At 41.0% G+C, this 20,771-nt stretch overlaps 2 protein-coding genes across 3 annotated transcripts in view; both read left to right on the top strand.

The window, feature by feature from the left end:
• The first annotated feature begins 1,478 nt into the window (after positions 1-1,478).
• The window catches only part of LOC138765969 (gastrokine-2-like), a 69,478-nt gene continuing 50,185 nt past the window's right edge, over positions 1,479-20,771 (top strand). Inside the window, exon 1 of the mRNA XM_069943200.1 lies at positions 1,479-1,484. Coding sequence (XP_069799301.1) covers positions 1,482-1,484 — 3 coding nt within the window. The 5' untranslated portion in view covers positions 1,479-1,481. The remainder of the gene's footprint in view (positions 1,485-20,771) is intronic.
• LOC138765889 (gastrokine-1-like) lies at positions 8,140-19,104 on the top strand. Of its 2 annotated transcripts, none has more exons than XM_069943026.1 (6): positions 8,140-8,218; positions 9,230-9,271; positions 9,624-9,761; positions 10,899-11,009; positions 11,775-11,910; positions 18,883-19,104. In XM_069943026.1, exons 1-6 carry the CDS (start codon positions 8,207-8,209, stop codon positions 18,969-18,971), a joined length of 528 nt encoding a protein of 175 aa, XP_069799127.1. In that variant the 5' UTR covers positions 8,140-8,206; the 3' UTR covers positions 18,972-19,104. The 2 variants fall into 2 exon arrangements, with proteins under 2 accessions (XP_069799127.1, XP_069799118.1); XM_069943017.1 differs by lacking the exon at positions 18,883-19,104 and adding an exon at positions 14,025-14,315 and having other exon boundaries at positions 8,148-8,218.

Genomic DNA, 20,771 nt, shown 5'->3' with positions numbered 1-20,771 from the left:
AGATTTTAATTTACTCGTAATATTACTGAAGATAAATAGATTCTGCGAGGATAAATTAATGGCTAACATCTGTGCTGTAATAATCTAAAAAAAGCCCTCGCTGAAGTGTTTCCCCAAGTCATTAATTCTCTGTAACTTGGGTGTGCCATAATGATTGATTTCCTCTTATGGGGTCATTTTTACCAGTTGCTCACACCCAGTCCTTTGAGACTCTACTTGCCCTCATACTGAGCTGTGAGGCAAGTGTGAGTGATGAGATGGAACATGAGACACAAGAAGACAGTCTAAAATGAAATGATCCCATGTGCTCAGCTTAATCCTCACCTTGCCCACAAACTCATTGAAGAACTCAAGATACTGATCTAGAGTTAAATTCTCATCTGGCTACAGTTTGATATCATAGCCCCAGGGGTTAGGCCTAAAAAAATCACCAGTGGTAGGTTGGGACGACATAGTAACATCAATGAATTATGATGATGGGATAGACGAAAGTCTTTAATGAAATGTTGTGTCATCTTACGGGATAGGGTTAGTCATTTGCCGTAGTATGGGAACTACCTGTAAATCAATGCTGGTGACTTATATTGGCACTACCCTGCATGTCGGGATGAGCTTAGATGACACACAAAACAGCTGCTTCCTGGATGTTAGTCAAGAATGAACTGGTGAAAGTTCTGAGATTTAATGTAGTTGTAACTCTTAATAGTGAAATTTACCTATGGCATTAGGAACATGCAAGATAAAAAATATCATATCATTGAAAAAAAATTATTCTAATGTGCATGATATGTTGTATTTTTCTATTATTCTATTTTCAGCATTATTATTAGGGCAACCATCTTGCCTAAGCTGCTTTACCTCATTTAGTAACATGCTTTACAGCAAGCCCCATGGACATAGACACAATGAACATCTCCAGACTCGATTCTTTGTGTAGCACATGCTCTGTGACCAATACAAAGAGCGGAGGGAAGGGAAATCACTTTTCCGCAGCCTCCTCTTTATCATCACAACAGAAAAGGAAGTATCAGCTTTGTTTTAAGCCTAGTGGTGACTTAAAACTGCAAGATTTCAGGACTATTTTATAATATAGTTATAAAAATGAAAATTTTTTAAAAAGCATCACCACAATTTTTTGAAAAGTATAATATAAAAATCAAAAGTCTGCCTCTGTAATTTCTTTTTAGTGTCTGGTGAACTTAGGACTTGTTCAACCCTTCACACTTCATCTCTAGTAGAAAAGAAGGAGATCATGACCTTTGGATGAGGAGGAGGGAAGAGACTGTGGCTTAGCGTCATCACTCCATTTATTTAAAAGGCCAATGCAGCAAACAAGGGTACAGGTTTTCTCTTACTATGAGATGGCGTTTTTCGTTTTTTTTATGGAAGTTACAATGAAAAACATAATCTACAGATGAAAGAAAATGTGTGATATCAGACTAATAAAAATGATTGTGGTTTACAAAGGCAGTCTGGGCACAATGTATAGTGGTCCCTCAAGTTACAACATTAGGCTAAGTTCACATTTTGTAAGACACCGGCTGTTCCCTGACCCGCCTTGGAACAGCCGATGTCTGAGAAGATCGTCCCGGCCAGTACTGCAGTACTGCCCGGATGATCTTTAGCGCCGCTGAATGCTGATGCTGAATTCTGATATGTCAGTTTCTAGGGATCCCGGCCGGAGTGTATACCATATGTAAACACTCTGCCATGGATTCCATTGAAGGCAGCACTACTAAAGCTACGTAGTAATCATGGCCGTTGTTGCAAACTGGTAGCGTACATAGTGTGAACATACAGTAGCCTTAATTGGTTTCACGACGACCATTGTATGGTTGCAATATTGTATCTTGAAACCAAAACTCTATGGAAAACTGGTAATTGGTTCTAAAGCCCCTAAAATGTCATCCCAAAATTAGAAAAAATGAAGATAAAATAAAATAAGCTATACTAGACACACACAGCAGTACAGGACATGTAGTTTCACACTATACTGTACAGAGGACATATTAGACACACAGCAGTACAGGACATGTAGTATCACACTGTACTGTAGAGAGGAGATACTAGACACACAGCAGTACAGGACATGTAGTATGACACTATACTGTAGAGAGGAGATACTAGACACACACAGCAGTACAGGACATGTAGTATCACACTGTACTGTAGAGAGGAGATACTAGACACACAGCAGTACAGGACATGTAGTATCACACTATACTGTACAGAGAAGATACTAGACACACAGCAGTACAGGACATGTAGTATCACATTATACTGTACAGAGAAGATACTAGACACACAGCAGTACAGGACATGTAGTATCACACTATACTGTACAGAGGACATATTAGACACACAGCAGTACAGGACATGTAGTATCACACTGTACTGTAGAGAGGAGATACTAGACACACAGCAGTAAAGGACATGTAGTATCACACTGTACTGTAGAGAGGAGATACTAGACACATAGCAGTACAGGACATGTAGTATCACACTATACTGTAGAGAGGAGATACTAGACACACAGCAGTACAGGACATGTAGTATTACACTGTACTGTAGAGAGGAGATACTAGACACACGCAGCAGTACAGGACATGTAGTATCACAATATACTGTACAGAGGATATACTAGACACACACAGCAGTGCAGGACATGTAGTATCACACTATACTGTACAGAGGAGATACTAGACACACACAGTACAGGACATGTAGTATCACACTATACTGTTGAGAGGAGATACTAGATACACAGCAGTACAGGACATGTAGTATTACACTGTACTGTATAGAGGAGATTCTAGACACACACAGCAGTACAGGACATGTAATATTGCACTATTCTGTAGAGAGGAGATAGCAGTTTTGAGAAGGGATTAATAAAATTAGTAAAACATGAAACAGCAATAGCTGTATACAGTCTAAGGCTCGATTCACACGTTGTAACAGTGCGGCTGTATTTGCGGCTGTAATTGTGCGGCGGTATTTTTGGTGGTTCGTGTGTATGCTTGGAAGTATAGGATATACGGCTGCACAGTGCACACTATGTATGAATCTACGGCCCTATCGTAAACGGACCCGTAAAAAATGAACAAGACCATTGTTTGCGGCTGAATATGCGGCCGTGGATTGACAGGTGGTCCGTACGGAGTACTTCAAAAATAGCCGGCAATGATGCCGAATGCCGATGCCTCTAATAGTTAATATATTAAATTAATCAAACACATTTTCTTTGTAATCAAGACACTTTCGTTGATCAATAATTTATTTCTAACGAATCCATCATTTTGCAATTAAATATACTGTTAAAAAAAATAGATATATAAATAAATGTATATTTATCTATATATTTATTTTTTGACAGTATATTGAATTGCACAATGATGGATTCGTTAGAAATAAATTATTGACCAACGAAACTGTATTTATTTCAACGAAAATGTGTTTTTTTAATTAAATATTAATTAGTACAGGAAGCTCTATAAGCCGTTAATTCATATGCCGGCAATAGAGCATTCTGTACTAATCATCACTTTACTTTAATGAAAACATCAAATGTTTCTTCTAATTATGTTGTGACAATAACATTATTAGAAGAAACATTTAGAATTATATGTGCGCTCAGCTGATTGGCTGTTCGGCTGAGCGCACATATAATAAGCCGGTCCGCAGCACACTGACTTCATTGTGCTGCGGACCAGCGAAGAGGACGCATCGGGGTGAGTATAGAGCTCTCCCCACCCCCTCCCCGGCACTGCACCCCTCCCAGCAAGGAAGGGGGGGTCACTTAACCCCTTCCTTGCTGGGATGGGTGCAGTCTGACATCAGTCTGGCCCCCAGGGGGTTAAGGGGGATGCAATACATCCTCCCTTAACCCCTTGGGGGTCAGACTGTAAGCAGCGATCTGTAAAGATGCTGCATACTGTAAGGAGCACAACACCGCTCACAATGATGGGTGTTGTGCTCCTGTTTGTGTGTTTTTTGTGTGTTTCTCCCTTTTTGTTTTTCAGATATCGGTATCCTGGGGATTACGTCGGATTCCGTGGACTACGTCGATGACCAGCGTTTTTTTAATGTTTTTTTTAATAAAATGGTCAATGAGGGGTGTGGGGGTGTTTTTATTTGAATAAAAACATTTGTAAACTTGTGTCTTGTCTTTATTTCTTTACTTTATAGACTTAGTAGTGGAAGCCGTCTAATAGACGGAATCCATTACTAAGTCGGGGCCTAGTGTTAGCCGGTATAAAATGGCTAACACTAACCCCCTATTATTACCCCCAGTACCCAATGCCACCAGGGGTACTGGGAAGAGCCGGGTGCCAGTGGTCCCGGAGCGTCAAAATTGGCGCTCCTGGACCGGGCGGCAGCAGGCTGGTAAGATTTAGGCTGGGGAGGGCCTAAACCAATGGCTCTTCCCACCCTGGTGTTACCAGGCTGCTGTCGTTTGGTTTTTAACCCGGCTGGTTCTAAAAATAGGGGGGACCCTATGCGTTTTTTTTTTTAAATAAATAAATAATTAAAAAAAAACGCATAGGGTCCCCCCTATTTTTATAACCAGCCGGGTTAAAAACCAAACGACAGTAGCCTGGTAACACCAGGGTGGGAAGAGCCATTGGTTTAGGCCCTCCCCAGCCCCTAAATCTTACCAGCCTGCTGCCGCCCGGTCCAGGAGCGCCAATTTTGACGCTCCGGGACCACTGGCACCCGGCTCTTCCCAGTACCCCTGGTGGCATTGGGTACTGGGGTAATAATAGGGGGTTAGTGTTAGCCATTTTATACCGGCTAACACTAGGCCCCGACTTAGTAATGGATTCCGTCTATTAGACGGCTTCCACTACTAAGTCTATAAAGTAAAGAAATAAAGACAAGACACAAGTTTACAAATTTTTTTATTCAAATAAAAACACCCCCACACCCCTCATTGACCATTTTATTAAAAAAAACATTAAAAAAACGCTGGTCATCGACGTAGTCCACGGAATCCGACGTAATCCCCAGGATACCGATATCTGAAAAACAAAAAGGGAGAAACACACAAAAAACACACAAACAGGAGCACAACACCCATCATTGTGAGCGGTGTTGTGCTCCTTACAGTATGCAGCATCTTTACAGATCGCTGCTTACAGTCTGACCCCCAAGGGGTTAAGGGAGGATGTATTGCATCCCCCTTAACCCCCTGGGGGCCAGACTGATGTCAGACTGCACCCATCCCAGCAAGGAAGGGGTTAAGTGACCCCCCCTTCCTTGCTGGGAGGGGTGCAGTGCCGGGGAGGGGGTGGGGAGAGCTCTATACTCACCCCGATGTGTCCTCTTCGCTGGTCCGCAGCACAATGAAGTCACTGTGCTGCGGACCCGCTAATTATACGTGCGCTCAGCCGATCAGCCAATCAGCTGAGCGCACATATAATTCTAAATGTTTCTTCTAATAATGCTATTGTGATAACATAATTAGAAGAAACATTTGATGTTTTCATTAAAGTTAAGTGATGATTAGTACAGAATGCTCTATTGCCGGCATATGAATTACCGGCTTATGGAGTTTCCTGTACTAATTAATATTTAATTAAGAAAACAAATTTTCGTTTAAATAAATTCAGTTTCGTTGGTCAATAATTTAATTCTAACGAATCCATCATTGTGCAATTCAATATACTGTCAAAAAATAAATATATAGATAAATATACATTTATTAATATATATTTATTTTAACAGTATATTTAATTGCAAAATGATGGAATCGTTTACATTTAATTATTGAACAATAAAAGGGACTTTATTAGACAGAAAATGTGTTTTATTAATTCAATATATTAACCATGAGACACATCGGCTATAGTGCAGAGGATCGCAAACCCCGGTAATAGCGATTCATGTAAACTGTGTTCCCTGCTTTCCCAGATGCATCCAGAGGTGTTTCCATCACTTTCTTAACATTTTATTTGTTATTTTTAGTTGAACCAGATTTCCAAGTAAATGACCGTATGTTTTGAGCCGCATGTCTATTTTTTCCCACGGCCGGAGTTTCACCCGCACATTTACAGCCGCATAAAAAATACAGCCGCACAGTTACAGCGTGTGAACCCGGCCTAAGGCTATGTTCCCACTACGTAAAAGTACAGCCGTTGTTGCCATCAGCAAAAATGGCCATACTTTGTATGCGTGGAGTAGCCTCATGTTCTTCTATGGGATCCCGGACGGAGTGTATACACATAGTATACGCTCTGGCCGGGATCCCTCACAGCGCCGCAAAGAACTGACATGTCAGTTTTCTGTGGCCGCAATTCTGTGAATTGCGGCCGTAGGAAACCCTGTCAGTTCACTCAATGAAGCGAGCGGCTCCGGCGAGTGCGAATTGGTCAGTCCGATAGAAATCCAAAAAATAAATTCAATAGATAAGAACAGAGAGAGACGGGAAGACGTGTAATGGAATGAAGAAAATTCTGTTATAGTGTCGATGTATGTAACACTCTATACTTTTACACAACAGAATGAAAGGGAGAAAGTGGGACAGACATGGCTAAAAGTTTTTTTTATCAACGGGGATATAGTAATACTGGATTCTTGCAGTTTTGGAATCACCTTCGCCAATATAAAAAGTAAAAACCAAATAACAAAGGCACATTGCATATGTGACTTGTAATGGGGAAGGTTTCTACTTGGTAGGTGTCAATATGTCAATATAAATAGTAGTATATATTTTTGTAAAGCTGATCTTGCAGACCCCTTTGACTATGAGCGATGAACAGAGCTGAGCACATGTGGATCATGTTTTCCAGGACTCCCTAGGGCTGCATCCAACTTCTTCAGCCACCCCTAATCAAAGGCTGATACTTCCAGGACTTGAGTATGCTCCAGTTGTGCTCAGCTTTATTCATTGTCCATAGTCAAAGGGGTCTGCCAAACACTAGTGGTGTCCATTATGTGTAAATGTAGAAACCTCGGGACAGGTGTGAGCAGGCCCTTACTAGTGTATGCGCCTGTCCATCTCCCCGGTAAAGGAGTATCAGCTAGGTTTCTCTAGGTTCAAGGCTTTGTATGAATACATTTTCAGGAGTCATTAAAAAAAGCAAGAGGTTAGCCATATTTATTACTCTATTCAATTACTCTATTCAAAATTAAAAACTAGTAAGATCAAGAGAAATACCACAAACTAGATGTTCTACTGAAATTTCAATACTCAGATGTATTAATAATATTATTATTTTTATGTATTTTTTTAAAGAATACACCACTTTGTGCACAATATACTGCAGATGATAAGTACTGGAAGTCTTGAGATTTTTTAATAAAAGTAAATTACAAATCTCTGGCACTTTCTGGCACCAGTCGATTTGAAATGTTTAGAATTTTTTTTTGCTGAACTACCCCTTTAAGTCCATAATATTGTACATATAATAATGGGTTAACATACAAATCGTAACGCCAAATCAACAACAGACAACATAAATAAAGTAAATGACAGACTGGTACATAGGTTAGAGAGGACCCTGCCCGGGAGGACTTACAATCTCCTTTATAATATCCATACCTGAAATCAAACATATATTGATAGAGAATAAGAAAGCGACGGCAGCAGATCGTTGCTATCCTGGTCATTTGTCTTTCAACATGTTGAAAGACAAACGACAGACAATGATCAGCCGACATTGTTCATGTTGGCTGATCGTTGTCTTATATTACACAAGGCGATTACCGTTCCGTAACGGCCAATATTAGCCGAATACGGCCGATAATCGTTTTGTGTAGTAGGGCCTTAGGTTTTTACGTGTTGCATTTTAGATGATCATGTATCCAAATAAGGAATACTCTAGGACTACTGATGACAGTGACTGAATACTGACGTGATAATATGCAAGTTGTTTCATCAAAGACAGAGCACAGGAAATGCTGGACATATCTCTCTGTGGCCTTTTGCATTTTTTTGCGCAATATTACACCCATTCAATCAATGGTTATCATATTTCTATTTGCTTATGATTCAATTAAATTGTATCCCATTAAATAAATTTGCCCTCTCTGGAAATTCCGATAACATTGTCGAGCTCATGCGTCATTTTGATATGGACCCTTTCCAATGATTACTGGTTTAGGCTCTGCCTGTTTAACCAAGGCTCTCTATAGCACATATATATATATGGGCGATATAATGTCACTGCTTTCCTGCTCATAGTCATCTTCACCGCCATACAGAATGAAGGCTCTAGTAAGTATCTGAGATTTCCTTCAAGCTTCTCTGTTCATCTGCTTTACTATTATAACAAAAGACACACGGACATTGAAAACATTGGAAATAAGTACACTTTTTTTTTTACTTCTATTAAAAATCTACTTCTAGTAAAAAAAAAATCTAAAGTCTTCTAGTACATATCAGCTGCTGTATGTCCTGCAGGATGTGGTGTATTCTTTCCAGTCTGAAAAGCAGAATAGGTTTTCTATGGGGATTTGCTACTGCTCTGGACAGTTCCTGACATGGACAGAGGTGGCAGCAGAGAGCACTGTGTCAGACTGGAAAGAATGCACCACTTCCCGCAGGACATTCAGCAGCTGATAAGTACTGGAAGACATGAGATTTTTTAATAGAAGTAAATTACAAATCTCTGGCACTTTCTAGCAGCAGTTGATTTGAATTTGGCGAACCCCTTTAAAATGTATAGGGAGATGCAGCCTAAAGAGCAAGGGGACTACTCATCTAGGCAACCAGGACTTTGCTGTAAACCAAGATTCTGATGTTTATTTTGGCAAAAGGACTCCTACCCTTATAGATACGTCTCCCACCATCACTTTTGGTCAAAAACATGGTTGCAACAGACCATCGCTCTTTGTTAAGCAGAATTTTTTTTTCTATTCAGCTACTTCATTTAGGAGTTTTTGTTGAGAACCCTTATGTCCAACTCCCATAGGGTTTTTGGTAGGCACTTGTAAACTTTTTGCTAACTCTACCAGACAACTCTAAGAACGTTAGGTGACTTCTGCGACAGCTCCACTATTGGCCAATAATAACTTTGAACTTTTGTAAACAGAAATAAGAATAAAATATAACCAGTGATAGAAAACGGTTCTATGGCTTGTATCCAGATTGTACTCATCACAAATGGCATCTAGTGAAAATATTTTGCTGGGCGTGATTCATATAAAAACAATGTCCCTTTCTTTCTCGACATCAAAATGATCAAGTTTCTCGTCTGACTCACTAACTCTTCTATTTCTATTTCAGATCCTCCTTGCGGCCGTTCTTGGCGTGGTCTTTGCGACTGATGTAGGTTACATGTCCTTGTAATATATAGATAATGACTAAATTGAGATGATGTGCCTTTCAGCTGGGGCTGATTAGAGATGTCTTACGATGGATGACAATGTAATCACATCATTCTCTTTCAGCATGCCACATTCCCACACACAGTACATCCCAAGGGGGAAGCTCCTCATATTCATGTTCTGAATTAGAAAAAATGTATATCTTTTACCATAATGATATTTTTTTCTATGTAAACAATTTTATTTTAAACCAATTTTGGAACGACCCTTCAGTAATGATGTTACTAATGGTTAAAATACTCAAGAAAAACAACTATGTAGATTCTAATGCAACTGTCCTTTATATTTTACAGAATATCAACATCAACAACCAGGGCAACGATGGCGGCAACGTCCACCAGACCGTGAACATCGATAACCATGATAACGTTGCCAATGTAAACCAGTACAATGGTTGGAACTCATGGAACTCCATCTGGGATTATGGAAGAGTAAGTGGAATTGTGTTTTTAAACCAAGTACCCCTTAAATTAAATAAAAATTTCCTCAAAAGTGGCCATATACCTTAAGAAGCTGTCAAGCAAAAGTTCGTCAGTAGAAAGTCAGCACTCCTTAATTCTCAGAATCCCATCTTCCAATAAATAAGTCACTACTAGAGCATGTGAGGGATACCGCTGGACACTGGGGTCTTGGCATACGAAAGAAGAAACAGTACTCTCTCCGGCTCCTTAACTGAAACTTTCTAGTTACTTTATACAAAAATAATTAAGATGCAACGCGTTTTGGGTCCTCTGACCCCTAGTCATAGCTTTATAATAACACCGGCTCAATGAGCATAGTTAAATAGCGACGTCCAGCCTTGGTTTCCCCGGTCTGTTGGCCCGGTCCATTGCTGTGGTATGTGTGTCTCTTCTCACCGCAACATGCTAAAGCAATGGATCAGGCCACATATAAGGGAAACCGTGGCCGGACATCTCTATTTAACTATGATCATTGAACAGTTGTTATTACAGAGCCATGACCCAAAACGCATCGGCATCTTAATTATGTGTGACTAAAGTAACAAGAAAGTTTCACTTGAGCTGAAGAGAGTACTGTTTCTTCTTTCGTATTCCAAGACTGGAGTGTCCAGGGGTATCCCTTATGTGCTCTAGTAGTGACATATTTATTCGAAGATGTGATTTTGAGAACTCAGGAGTAGAGATGATCGAATATTGGGAATTTTCAGGTTCGATTGAACCTTCTTCATTTGAATTCCGGTGCCTTCCCGTTCCGTGGGGAATGTGGAGACAGCCTGAATACCGCCTGGAAAACAGGGATACAGCCTATAACCTAGGGTGTATCCCTATTTTCCAGGCGGTACTCGGGCTGTTTCCACCTTCCCCATGGAACGGGAAGGCATCGGAAATCAAATGACAAAGGTTCGACAAGGTTAGAGTTCGATCGAACCTGAAAATTTCTGATGTTCAATCACCTCAACTCAGGAGTACTGACCTTCTACTTACAAACTTTCAGTTCCTACATGTATTATGAATACCATCATCTTTTCTGAAAAGACGACTCCCTGTAGGAAACCAACTTTCAATTCAGTTTTGGTAGGTCCTTGCATTGTCCAAATTGTTTTGCAGGGCCTCTATGCTGTCCGCCTTATGTCCAGGAGAGCTTGTGTGGTTAGCAGGATGAACAGGAATGTGGTTCCTAGCTTGGTAGAGCTCAGCAAAGCCAGCCAGGAGAAACAGGTAATCCCAACCATGATCATAGAGCAGTGGAAACATTTCACATAACGTTTATGTCTAATTTCTGTAATGTATGGCCCCATGTCAAATGACGTGTCCCCTGACAGACTGCTAAAGGCATGGAGAGTTCTACGACAGCCTGCATCATTGACACACTTCTGGCTTAATCGAGCCCTATGGCCCTGGTTAACATGTACGTCAGGAACTTATCTCATGGAACACAATAAGTGGAAATGATCACAGCTTTATTTATTAAACACAAGGGGCACAAGTGTCAAGATGTAATAGATAAATTTGGGGGAGCTCTACACAATCTTTATTATGGGGGATAAGACCCATACATTTTTAGTGAACATTATAGTGTCAGACTGACCTTGGGCGCTTATCCAAAACTATTTACATACACATGTGATTTGTTCTTTATGTTATCCTTACACATCATTGTTTATATGTGTTCCTGCCAAGTATAGCTAAACAGGGGTGGGTGGGGGGCTTGTTGAGCTGGGAACATCTTTCTTCATTTAGCGTAAATGCAAATGAGAAAGAAATATATTATTCGTCACCACGTCACCACGTGCCCGTCCAAGTTATGCTTAATATCTTCTGAAATGTCAGAGGGAGAGATCACTGAGTACTGTACTTTGACATATTGATAAATGTGAAATGTGCAGAATATTCAGTTCTTTAGAGTCTAGAAGAATCCAAGATTTGTTGTTATGTTATGTAATTATATAAAACCAATACCGACTCTTTAACTTTTTCTCACAGAACCCCAATGCTCCTCCTCCAAGAACTTTGACCTACACAGTCTCTCAGACCAAAGTCAAGAACGTGGCACAGTTCGGTAACCACATTGAAGCACTTTGCAAAGGGGTCCCAACCTTCTATGCTCAAGAAACCCAAGGTATGTTAACTAACTGTAAATCATATGCTCAACAAAGTGGCCGATTGGCCGATTAAATTTTTTGGGTGGCAAATTAAATTGTCGATACCCCAACGGATTCAGCTGATCCGCTCTTATTTGTTGCTTCCCGGTAGTGTGAAAGGATCATAACCCCTTACGTTGACATCATTTCTAGCTGCAAGTATTAGTGTTGAGCTCATAATTTATCTTGGTTCCAAATATATTTCAAAGAGTCAACAGAATTCATATACTGTAATTTATTAAAGTCTGTAAACTGGATCCAGTCTGCAGAATTGCAAATATTAAGGCTAAACTGTTGACCAAATTCAAAACCATGAATTCAAAAAATTACCACCTTTATCTGTTCATTAAAGGAGAACTCTGGGCTGGGGTGATTTTTGGCAGAGTGCTCGGAAGGATGAAAGAAGGAACATGTTCCAGCGCTGGTGCCGGTATCCCGCAGCTTTGGTTCCCCAGCCACTTCTGGGTCACCTCTGGCCACTTCTGGGTCTCAGACCCAGAAGTGTCCTTTACTGGGGGACTGGAACTGAGGGACACTGGCACCAGAGCTGGAGTAGGGGAGGTGAGAGCATGTTACTACTTTCATCGTCCCCCTTTCCAGCAATCTGACAAAAAAACCCCGACAACAGCCATACGTTTTATAAAAAGACACGTTGCTTGGTTTTGTATGGGATCCCAGCTGGAGCGTATACACATAGTATACGCTCCGGCCGGGATTTCTCACGGCGCCGCAAACAACTGACATGTCAGTTTTCTGTGGCCGCAATTCTTCGAATAGCGGCCGTAGAAAACCATGTCAGTGCACACTGGCAACTCGCTTCTTAATGTGCAGTAAGGAGTTCTGATGCGGGCGCACGCTGATGCGCCTGCATCAGAACACTGTGGCCGAAAAGATCATCCGGCCGCTGCTGCAGTACTGGCCAAGATGATCTTTGCAGAGACTGGCCGCTCTGTGACCCGACAGGGTCACATAACGGCTGGTCTCTTACGCCATGTGAACATGGCCATGAAGTTTATAAAGAGTGCTGTCAATCACCCACATGACTACCGAGCCCAGAATGAGCAAAGATTTCTATTAGTAAATGACAATTTATACTACATTTTTTCCCACAAAACTATTTATTAGTCTGCTCAGTTCATTCTCCTCCTAACATGCTGCCCATAGACTGGACTGTATTTTTAACAAGACAGTATTTAATCTCAAATAATTAAAGTCATTCTCATTCTAAATATTCAGCTATGACCACATTAAATACTAAGATATATATATATGATCTTGGCAATTTTAGCAGGACCAGCCGACAATTCCCTGACAGTAGATGTCGGGTGAGAGAAGGATCAGGCAGGGGGAACCAACAAGCCTGATCCTGTAGATAAGCCGTAGTCTGAGGTGTCAATGGCTCATTCCCTTTTTGTATCCATAATCAGAACTTGTTCTGAAAAGTCAAGTGTACATGTGCATAAAGGGTCAGAAATAGCCGTCAGCTGACACATTACATAAGTGTTCACCCTACAGCTATCTAATATGTATAGCCAGTCTAACATTACAAAGCTCCATTAGAATTCTTTGTGCTTGCCTGGGACATTAAAGAAAGTAACTAGTCATTTTGGTTCTAAAACCTATAAAATAATAAGTTGCATATTCAAAAAATCAGTTCCTGATCCTAAAAAAACCACAATGGGGGAGATTTATCAAACTGGTGTAAAGTAGAGCTGGCTCAGTTGCCCCTAGCAACCAATCAGATTCCTCTTTTCACTTTCCGAAGAATCTGTGAGGAAAGAAAAGTGGAATCTGATTGGTTGCTAGGGGCAACTGAGCCAGTTCTATTTTACACCAGTTTAATAAGTCTCCCTCTAATGTTTTTAGGCACAAATATTATAAAAGCATGCCATAGATACAGTAGGCATCGCTCATATTGTTTTCCCCAGATCTTATCCATGGCAACTCTATCAGTATTATATAGGCTGGTGAGAACTCAACTAAAATCACTCAAATTTGTAGGTTTTGGGCAAAATTACCTTCTCCTGTTTGTGATGCAATCAACCCTAACAAGCTGGTGTCATATGTCACATGTCCTCTTGGTCTCTCTTAGGTGCTGGTCTGTTTGTGAACCTGCATGGCTGTACTAACCTCGGCATTCTGAGATTCTTGGGCATCTCTCTGTGTGGGAATATCGGATGCTAGACCTCCTGCCTTCATTGCTCACAATCTAAATGAACGTGCCTGGCTGCTGTGATTAGACTCCCCCCCCCACGTCCCCCCCCCATCCCCATCCTCCATCTTCTCTCATCTCTATTCTGCGTGTCCACTGGTCAGATAGTCCGTGTTTTTTATACATAAAATAAGATGACATGTTTGTGAATAAAGAGCCACCATAAACACAGCTGCCTTGTTTTCCCGTTTTCCTCTCTGTATCCAGTGTTATTACAATAGGCAAATATTTAGGACACATCCTGCAATAAGGGACGAGTCTCATAATAAGACAAGGCGACTTATCAATGCATGCGCAGTTATGCGACTGTTTTCTGATGTGCATTTTCTATATTATTTAGGATCAAGGTAGACACAGTAGTTTTCCAATTATAGGTGATTTATTTAGGGTATCTGAGTCCTATTCAAGCACCAAAACAGTAAAAGGGATGTACCCCTTCAGTCAGCTGAGTGGCTGGTCCTTAGAACAGGTCATTAGTGTAAAAAATTACACTACCTTAGCCACCACCAGGGGGAGCTTTAGAGCTTATTGCATACTGTTACTATTGACTTAACTGTATACAATAGATGGTATGCAGTAAGCTTTCTTCAGTATTGGCATATAGCATTTCATCTTTTTACGTTCACTTATATTCACTTCAAAGGATGTACTCTTGTATTGATTGTGAATGTGTTCAGATATGTGTGATGCCAACATGGTGTCACTGACAATTTTCTTATACAGAAACCAAATTAATCCCAATGGTGCCTGGGTCACTAAGAGGAATTAAAGGGGTAGTTCACCAAAACATCTTTCAAATCAACTGGTGCCAGAAAGTGCCAGAGATTTGTAATTTACTTCTATTAAAAAAAATCTCAAGTCTTCTAGTACAGGAAGTAGTGTATTCTTTTGAGTCAGGAGAGCAGGAGAGCAGGAGAGGTTTTCTATGGGGATTTGCTACTACTCTGGACAGTTTTTGACATGGACAGAGGTGGCAGCAGAGAGCACTGTGTCAGACTGGAAAGAATACACCACTTCCTGCAGGACCTAAAGCAGCTGATAAGTACTAAAAGAAGTAAATTACAAATCTCTGGCACTTTCTGGTGCCACTTAATTTGAAAGAATTTTTGGGGGTGAACTATCCCTTTAAGACAATATCATGACAATAGAGAATAGTCTGTTAGGGTGACCCAAAGGCTCAGTAGTTGATGGTCTCTCTGCAAATGTCTTATACCAACAGATTCAAGAATTGTATCTTTTCAGTGGAAGTGAAATACATTCAGTAGATATACTTCTCAAACAAGTCCATAATCATTCAGCAGTTTATTTCATAGCTTAACAGGAATACAGTATGTCGACGAGTGAATGGTTGGGCATCAGCCTGTTTTGCGTGCTGACGAGCTCGGCCCAGAGGAAGCGTGCATGTCAGCATGCGAAACAGGCTCTCACCAATCTGTGCACTCATCCGTGTCCTGTATTCCTGTTAATATAAAATAAACTGCTGAATGATTATGGACTGCTTAGTGCCTTATCTTTCAACTTGTTTAAAAAGTGTATCTACATTTACTGACTTTGCCTGGATGATAGAGCACCACCGGCAGAAGAGTTCACTGGCCGCAGTTCACACTTACCAACCCAATGTCATTGGTAGTGCTGAGGTGCTACTCTGTTGGAACTAATTGACATACATTCAGTTCCTTTACAGGAGTTATCCAGGATTTGGAAAAGCACAGCTACTTTCTTGCAAAAACAGTATCACCCCTGTCCTCAGATGGGTGTGGCATTACAACTGAGCTCAATTCACTTTAATGGCACTGAGCTGCAAAACCCACACCCAAACTGAGGACAAGAGTGGCACTGTTTCCGGAAGAAAGCGGCCATTTTCTTCAAAGCCTAGACAACCCCTTTAACAGCTATGCATCTCACACTGAATAAAATCCCTATTTTATGGATTTCCCCTGACCACAAGAACCAGGGAATAATCAAAATATCAACAGATTTCAGACTTCTTTTTGTGAACAAGTATATTACATACATCGAACCAGATAGACACAAATGTAATTTATTTTCGTGGTCCCATGAATTATATACTATGTGCTACGCTCTACTACATCATCTATAAATATTAAATTAAATTAAAGTGTTACAAAGCATGAAAGGAGTATAAAACATCACAAAAACACATTTTAAAAAGCAGCAAAAACAAATGTTTAATTATGTTTGGAGAGAAATTGAACACAGGATAATTATTCTGTCAATGCTCAACGACAAACTCTCCGGGATCCGGCTCAGAGGGATCCAGGATTAAAGTGGTAGTGCGGCGCTAAAAATTTATTCACAGAATAACACACATTACAAAGTTATACAACTTTGTAATGTATGTTATGTCTGTGAATCGCCCCCTTCCCGTGTCCCACCACCCCCGCCCGTGTACCCGCAAGTGTGTGGTGCATTATACATTACCTGATCCGTGTCGAGGGCCGTCCGCCATTTTGTGCCAAACATCATCTTTGGACGGACGAATCCTTGTCGCCGTCCCCCCTCCGCCGCGTCACAACTGTGCTCAGCCGCGATTGGCTGAGCACAGTTATGCTCAGCCAATCGCGGCTGAGCGGCTGATGACGCACTACCCCTTTAAGCACACACTCAACCAATGAGCCAAGAACACAAGTTTTCATATTCCACTACCATACAGTGAGGTGACATTTGACACAATAATAACAGTTTAGGCAGTAAAGAAGCATATTATCTTATCACTGATCTTTCATTTATCATCCACTATAGAAAACCGTTAATAGTCAGAAAAAATATTATTCCTTCTAAAGTCCCATTAACTCCAGGGCAGTGAACATATGAAAAGGAGGGATAAGTATATAATATAGGAAAAGAAGCAAGTCAAATAAATAAGTGATTGATTATAGTGCAACATAGGTCAACACATTAGCCAAGTTTCATTTTAGACATTGGTTAAAATTATGGAGACTGGTGGGGTTACAGGACAAAGGAGGTGGATGGCGACTCTGTGGCACTGTCACTTGCCCGCCGGGTGGGGGTGATAGATGTCGTTAGCGGTGCCTGCAGGGGGAACAGGATTGTATACACAGGTGTGTGTGTGTACATGACTGTTTAAACGGGGGAGGGGCGCTCGTACATGACTGTATAAACCGGGTGGGCGATCGTATATACGGGGGGCGCGGTTGTCAGCGGTGCGGTAGGGGGCAGGGGGTACATGTCAGGCCAGTGTATGACCTGCTTTAACCTGTCGCTCTCTGTAAAGCCATGTCAGTACTATTAGATCTGCAAGTCCCAGCAGACCCGATGGTCATACACACTGGACTGACATGTGTATCACCATCAGGTGCGCTGGGACTTGCAGTTCTAATAGTACTGACATGGCTGTACAGAGAGAGGCAGAGGGAAGCAGGACCCAATAGCAGAGCTTGGGGAGGTATGGGAGGTGTGCCAAGCAGGGAGGGAGTGCCTGGGAGCCCAAGGAACGCCCCAGATCATGACATGTCGGCCTACGTCTCGGCACAAAATGGCGTCCGGGGCTGAAAGATAATCTTGATTTCCAGTAGCCAGCGGGACCAGGGAAAGTGGGGTACAATGCTAGAATTGGCTACCAAAGTATATTATGAAGTTATACAACTTTTCATGTGGGGAGGGAATGAGGGGAAATGTTCTTCACTGCACTACCCCTTTAAGATACTTTACATTGCTGGAACTGACTTTTTTTTTTGCCCAGAGCTCCTTCTTATCTTATGATCCTCCTTACCCAAAATAGTATTCATTTAAAAGTAAAATGATGCCAAGTGCCCACCTACAATCAAAACTAGTGGATTCTGTACACAGAAAATCAACTATGTTATACTTTTGATTGCATTTGTATACATATTTTTGGAAAGCTCAGAAGAAAAAGGCAAAGGAGACACAGGGCAGTATCCATCTAGCTGAGAGTATAGAGAGTACTTATAGCACTACCTTACACCTTGTAATAGATTGGCTTGAAGGCAGCAAATAGAGGTATTGGGCTCCTTTTACTAATAATCCATCAATTTTAAGCTGTTATGCTAATGTTGTGTCTGTTTTTAGCATCAAATTCATCAATGTGGTGCATGCTCTGGAAGGTTTTTATAGGACAAAACTAAAACCTGACCATCCTGCCACACTAGAAGATGTTGATATGTAGAACAGAAAACCAGTCAAAAAATGATGGTTTCCTTAGTAAATCTAGTAGTTGTGGCAGGTTTTAAATGACACACCCATAACACGCCCACATTGCAGACTTTTAGACAAAAATTACAGGTTTGTTGGGTTTTCAGAAAAATTGTGTCGCACACCTTTAGCAAATAGGTAGGAACACTAAACCAACAGGGAAAATGAACAAAAACCTGTCAATTTGCTGCCAGGAACATATTAGTAAGTCAGCCCCATTGTCTGTGAGAAGGAAATTAAATCATTGTAGTCTGGTCCGCAGCAAGCCCTGGTAATATAAAAACAACTGTGCTGCACTGAGATGGTAACATAAGGAAATGATTTTCTTGTAAGTTGTTGATAAATTTAATCTGCTTATTTCTAGGACAACTGAGACATTCATAAAATAGGTATAAAACACAATCATATTTTTAATCTAATAATGTGCTAACAGTCTATAGAAAAATGTCAGTCTGTGTACACAGTTTGTTACAATGTTTTCCCACAGACTTTGAACCCAGCCTTATAATAATAAGATATCTAGTGATTTTTGTTTGTGTTCCAGATGCAAGCTTCTATGGAACGGGCTGCACCACCAGTGGGATCATAAACATACTCGGTATCACAATCTGTGGAGGACCTTTAAACTGTTAGCAGTAAATTTTCCTTATTTTTTTCTCGCTTTTAGTCCATATTCATCGATTCACTTGTTAATTTTTGATCATGAAATTAAATGAATGATTTGTAGCGGCTCACTTTTCTATAATAAAGTTTTCGTTCACAAAGAGGAATTGTGTTTCATTACTTCTCAGTAATATTTACTTCCAGGGAAAAGACCAAGCATAAGTCAAGTAGTCACTAGTCAGTTGCCTGGAGTGCCATTGGCACCCGGTGTGGGACAGGCATTTTTTTTTAGCCATTTTGCCTTGAATTACCTACTACCAGAGGCTTCCCTGGGGGGGGATCTTTTTGGGAGTTTAGTACGGCTACCAGGGGCATCACATGGGGTAAACCACAGCTACCAGGGGCATCACTAGAGGGTTAACTACAGTTACCAGTGGCATCACAGGTGATAAACTACAGCTACCAGGGGCATCACTGGGGGTAAACTACAGCTACCAGGGGCATCACTAGAGGGTTAACTACGGCTACCAGTGGCATCAGAGGGGATAAACTACAGCTACCAGGGGCATCACTGGGGGTTATCCAGCATTAGAAAAACAAGGTCTCTTTCTGCTAGTGACACCACCACTCTTGTGTGCAGTTCAGGTGTAATTTGCAGTTAAGCTCCATTCACTTCAATAGATCTGAGATGGAAAGCCTACACCCAAACTGGAGACAAGAGTGGTGCTGTCTCTGGAAGAAAGTGGCCATGTTTTTCTAATGCTGAATAACCCCTTTAACTACAACTTCCATAAGCATCACTAGTGGTTAACTCTGGCTACCGAGGCATTACTAGGTGTTAACATCAGCTACCAGGGGCATAACAGGGGGTTAACTGCAATAGCAGGGGCATTAGGGGGCACAACACTTTGCTACATCACTGTAACATTGAGTGCAGCAGCCATTTAGTGTATAGCCCTAAAATGTCCGAATGGCCCTCGGCAGGAAAAAGGGTCCCCACCCCTGCTTTACACCCTTGTACCTGAATGGGCCCAAAGATCTTCTACCACATAAGAAGACACCAATGTTATAAAGAATGGTACGTGGGCCAAAGAAAAGAAAAAATACGTTGGGGGAGCGTTGGATTCTGGGTACCTAGCATCCACTTAACATACAGAATGTCCACTTTGATGAATAATATAAATTTATTATTTGTATACAATGTTCGGACAGATCATCAGTATATGACAGACAAGGGTCACCACAGGTTGGTGGATAACTTTCCTTTTATGACTTCTCCATCTTCGTTGTACAGGAATGCAGTGAATTGCAGAGAAGTAAATGGAGATTGATATATAGTGACAAAACTATTTCATGGCCAAGATGGAACCAACAACAATTCAATCTTCATAAAATGATACGTTTATTGATGAACCATTAACTGTGATAGCCATCCCAGAATGCTGAGGCCTAGCCCACTACTTACCACTACTTATGGCCAGCGGTTGGCATGGTTACGGACCTTCATTAATATAGATAGGCATTCATGGAGTTTGACTTGCTGGTTGGTTTTATCCTGCACATGATGTTACTGAAGCCAGTCTTGTCCAAAGCTTCCGGAATCAGCCGGATAGTATGAGGTAAAATCAGTAAACTCCTGCTGACATCTACTGGTGATGTTATATAACGCTTATAAGCACAATAATAGCCAATAATATAATAGCACAGATGATTGGCTTTGGCTCTTTGTGTATAATTTTAACCTCTAATGCTGCGTTTACACGGAACGATTATCGTGCAAATTTGCACAATAACGATCAAATTCGAACAATAATCGTACGTGTAGACGCA

The sequence above is a fragment of the Dendropsophus ebraccatus genome, chromosome 1 (assembly GCF_027789765.1).
Source record: "Dendropsophus ebraccatus isolate aDenEbr1 chromosome 1, aDenEbr1.pat, whole genome shotgun sequence".
Classification (NCBI taxonomy): Eukaryota; Metazoa; Chordata; class Amphibia; order Anura; family Hylidae; genus Dendropsophus; species Dendropsophus ebraccatus.
Note: the sequence above shows the minus strand (reverse complement) of the source record. Positions and strands in the feature narration are given on the sequence as shown.

Bases quoted from the DNA above. Each gene is read 5' to 3' on its own strand.
- LOC138765889 (XM_069943017.1), top strand. The intron at 9,272-9,623 runs GTAGGTTACATG...TATATTTTACAG, and splicing joins GCGTGGTCTTTGCGACTGAT to AATATCAACATCAACAACCA. The intron at 11,010-11,774 runs GTAATCCCAACC...TTTTTCTCACAG, and splicing joins AAGCCAGCCAGGAGAAACAG to AACCCCAATGCTCCTCCTCC.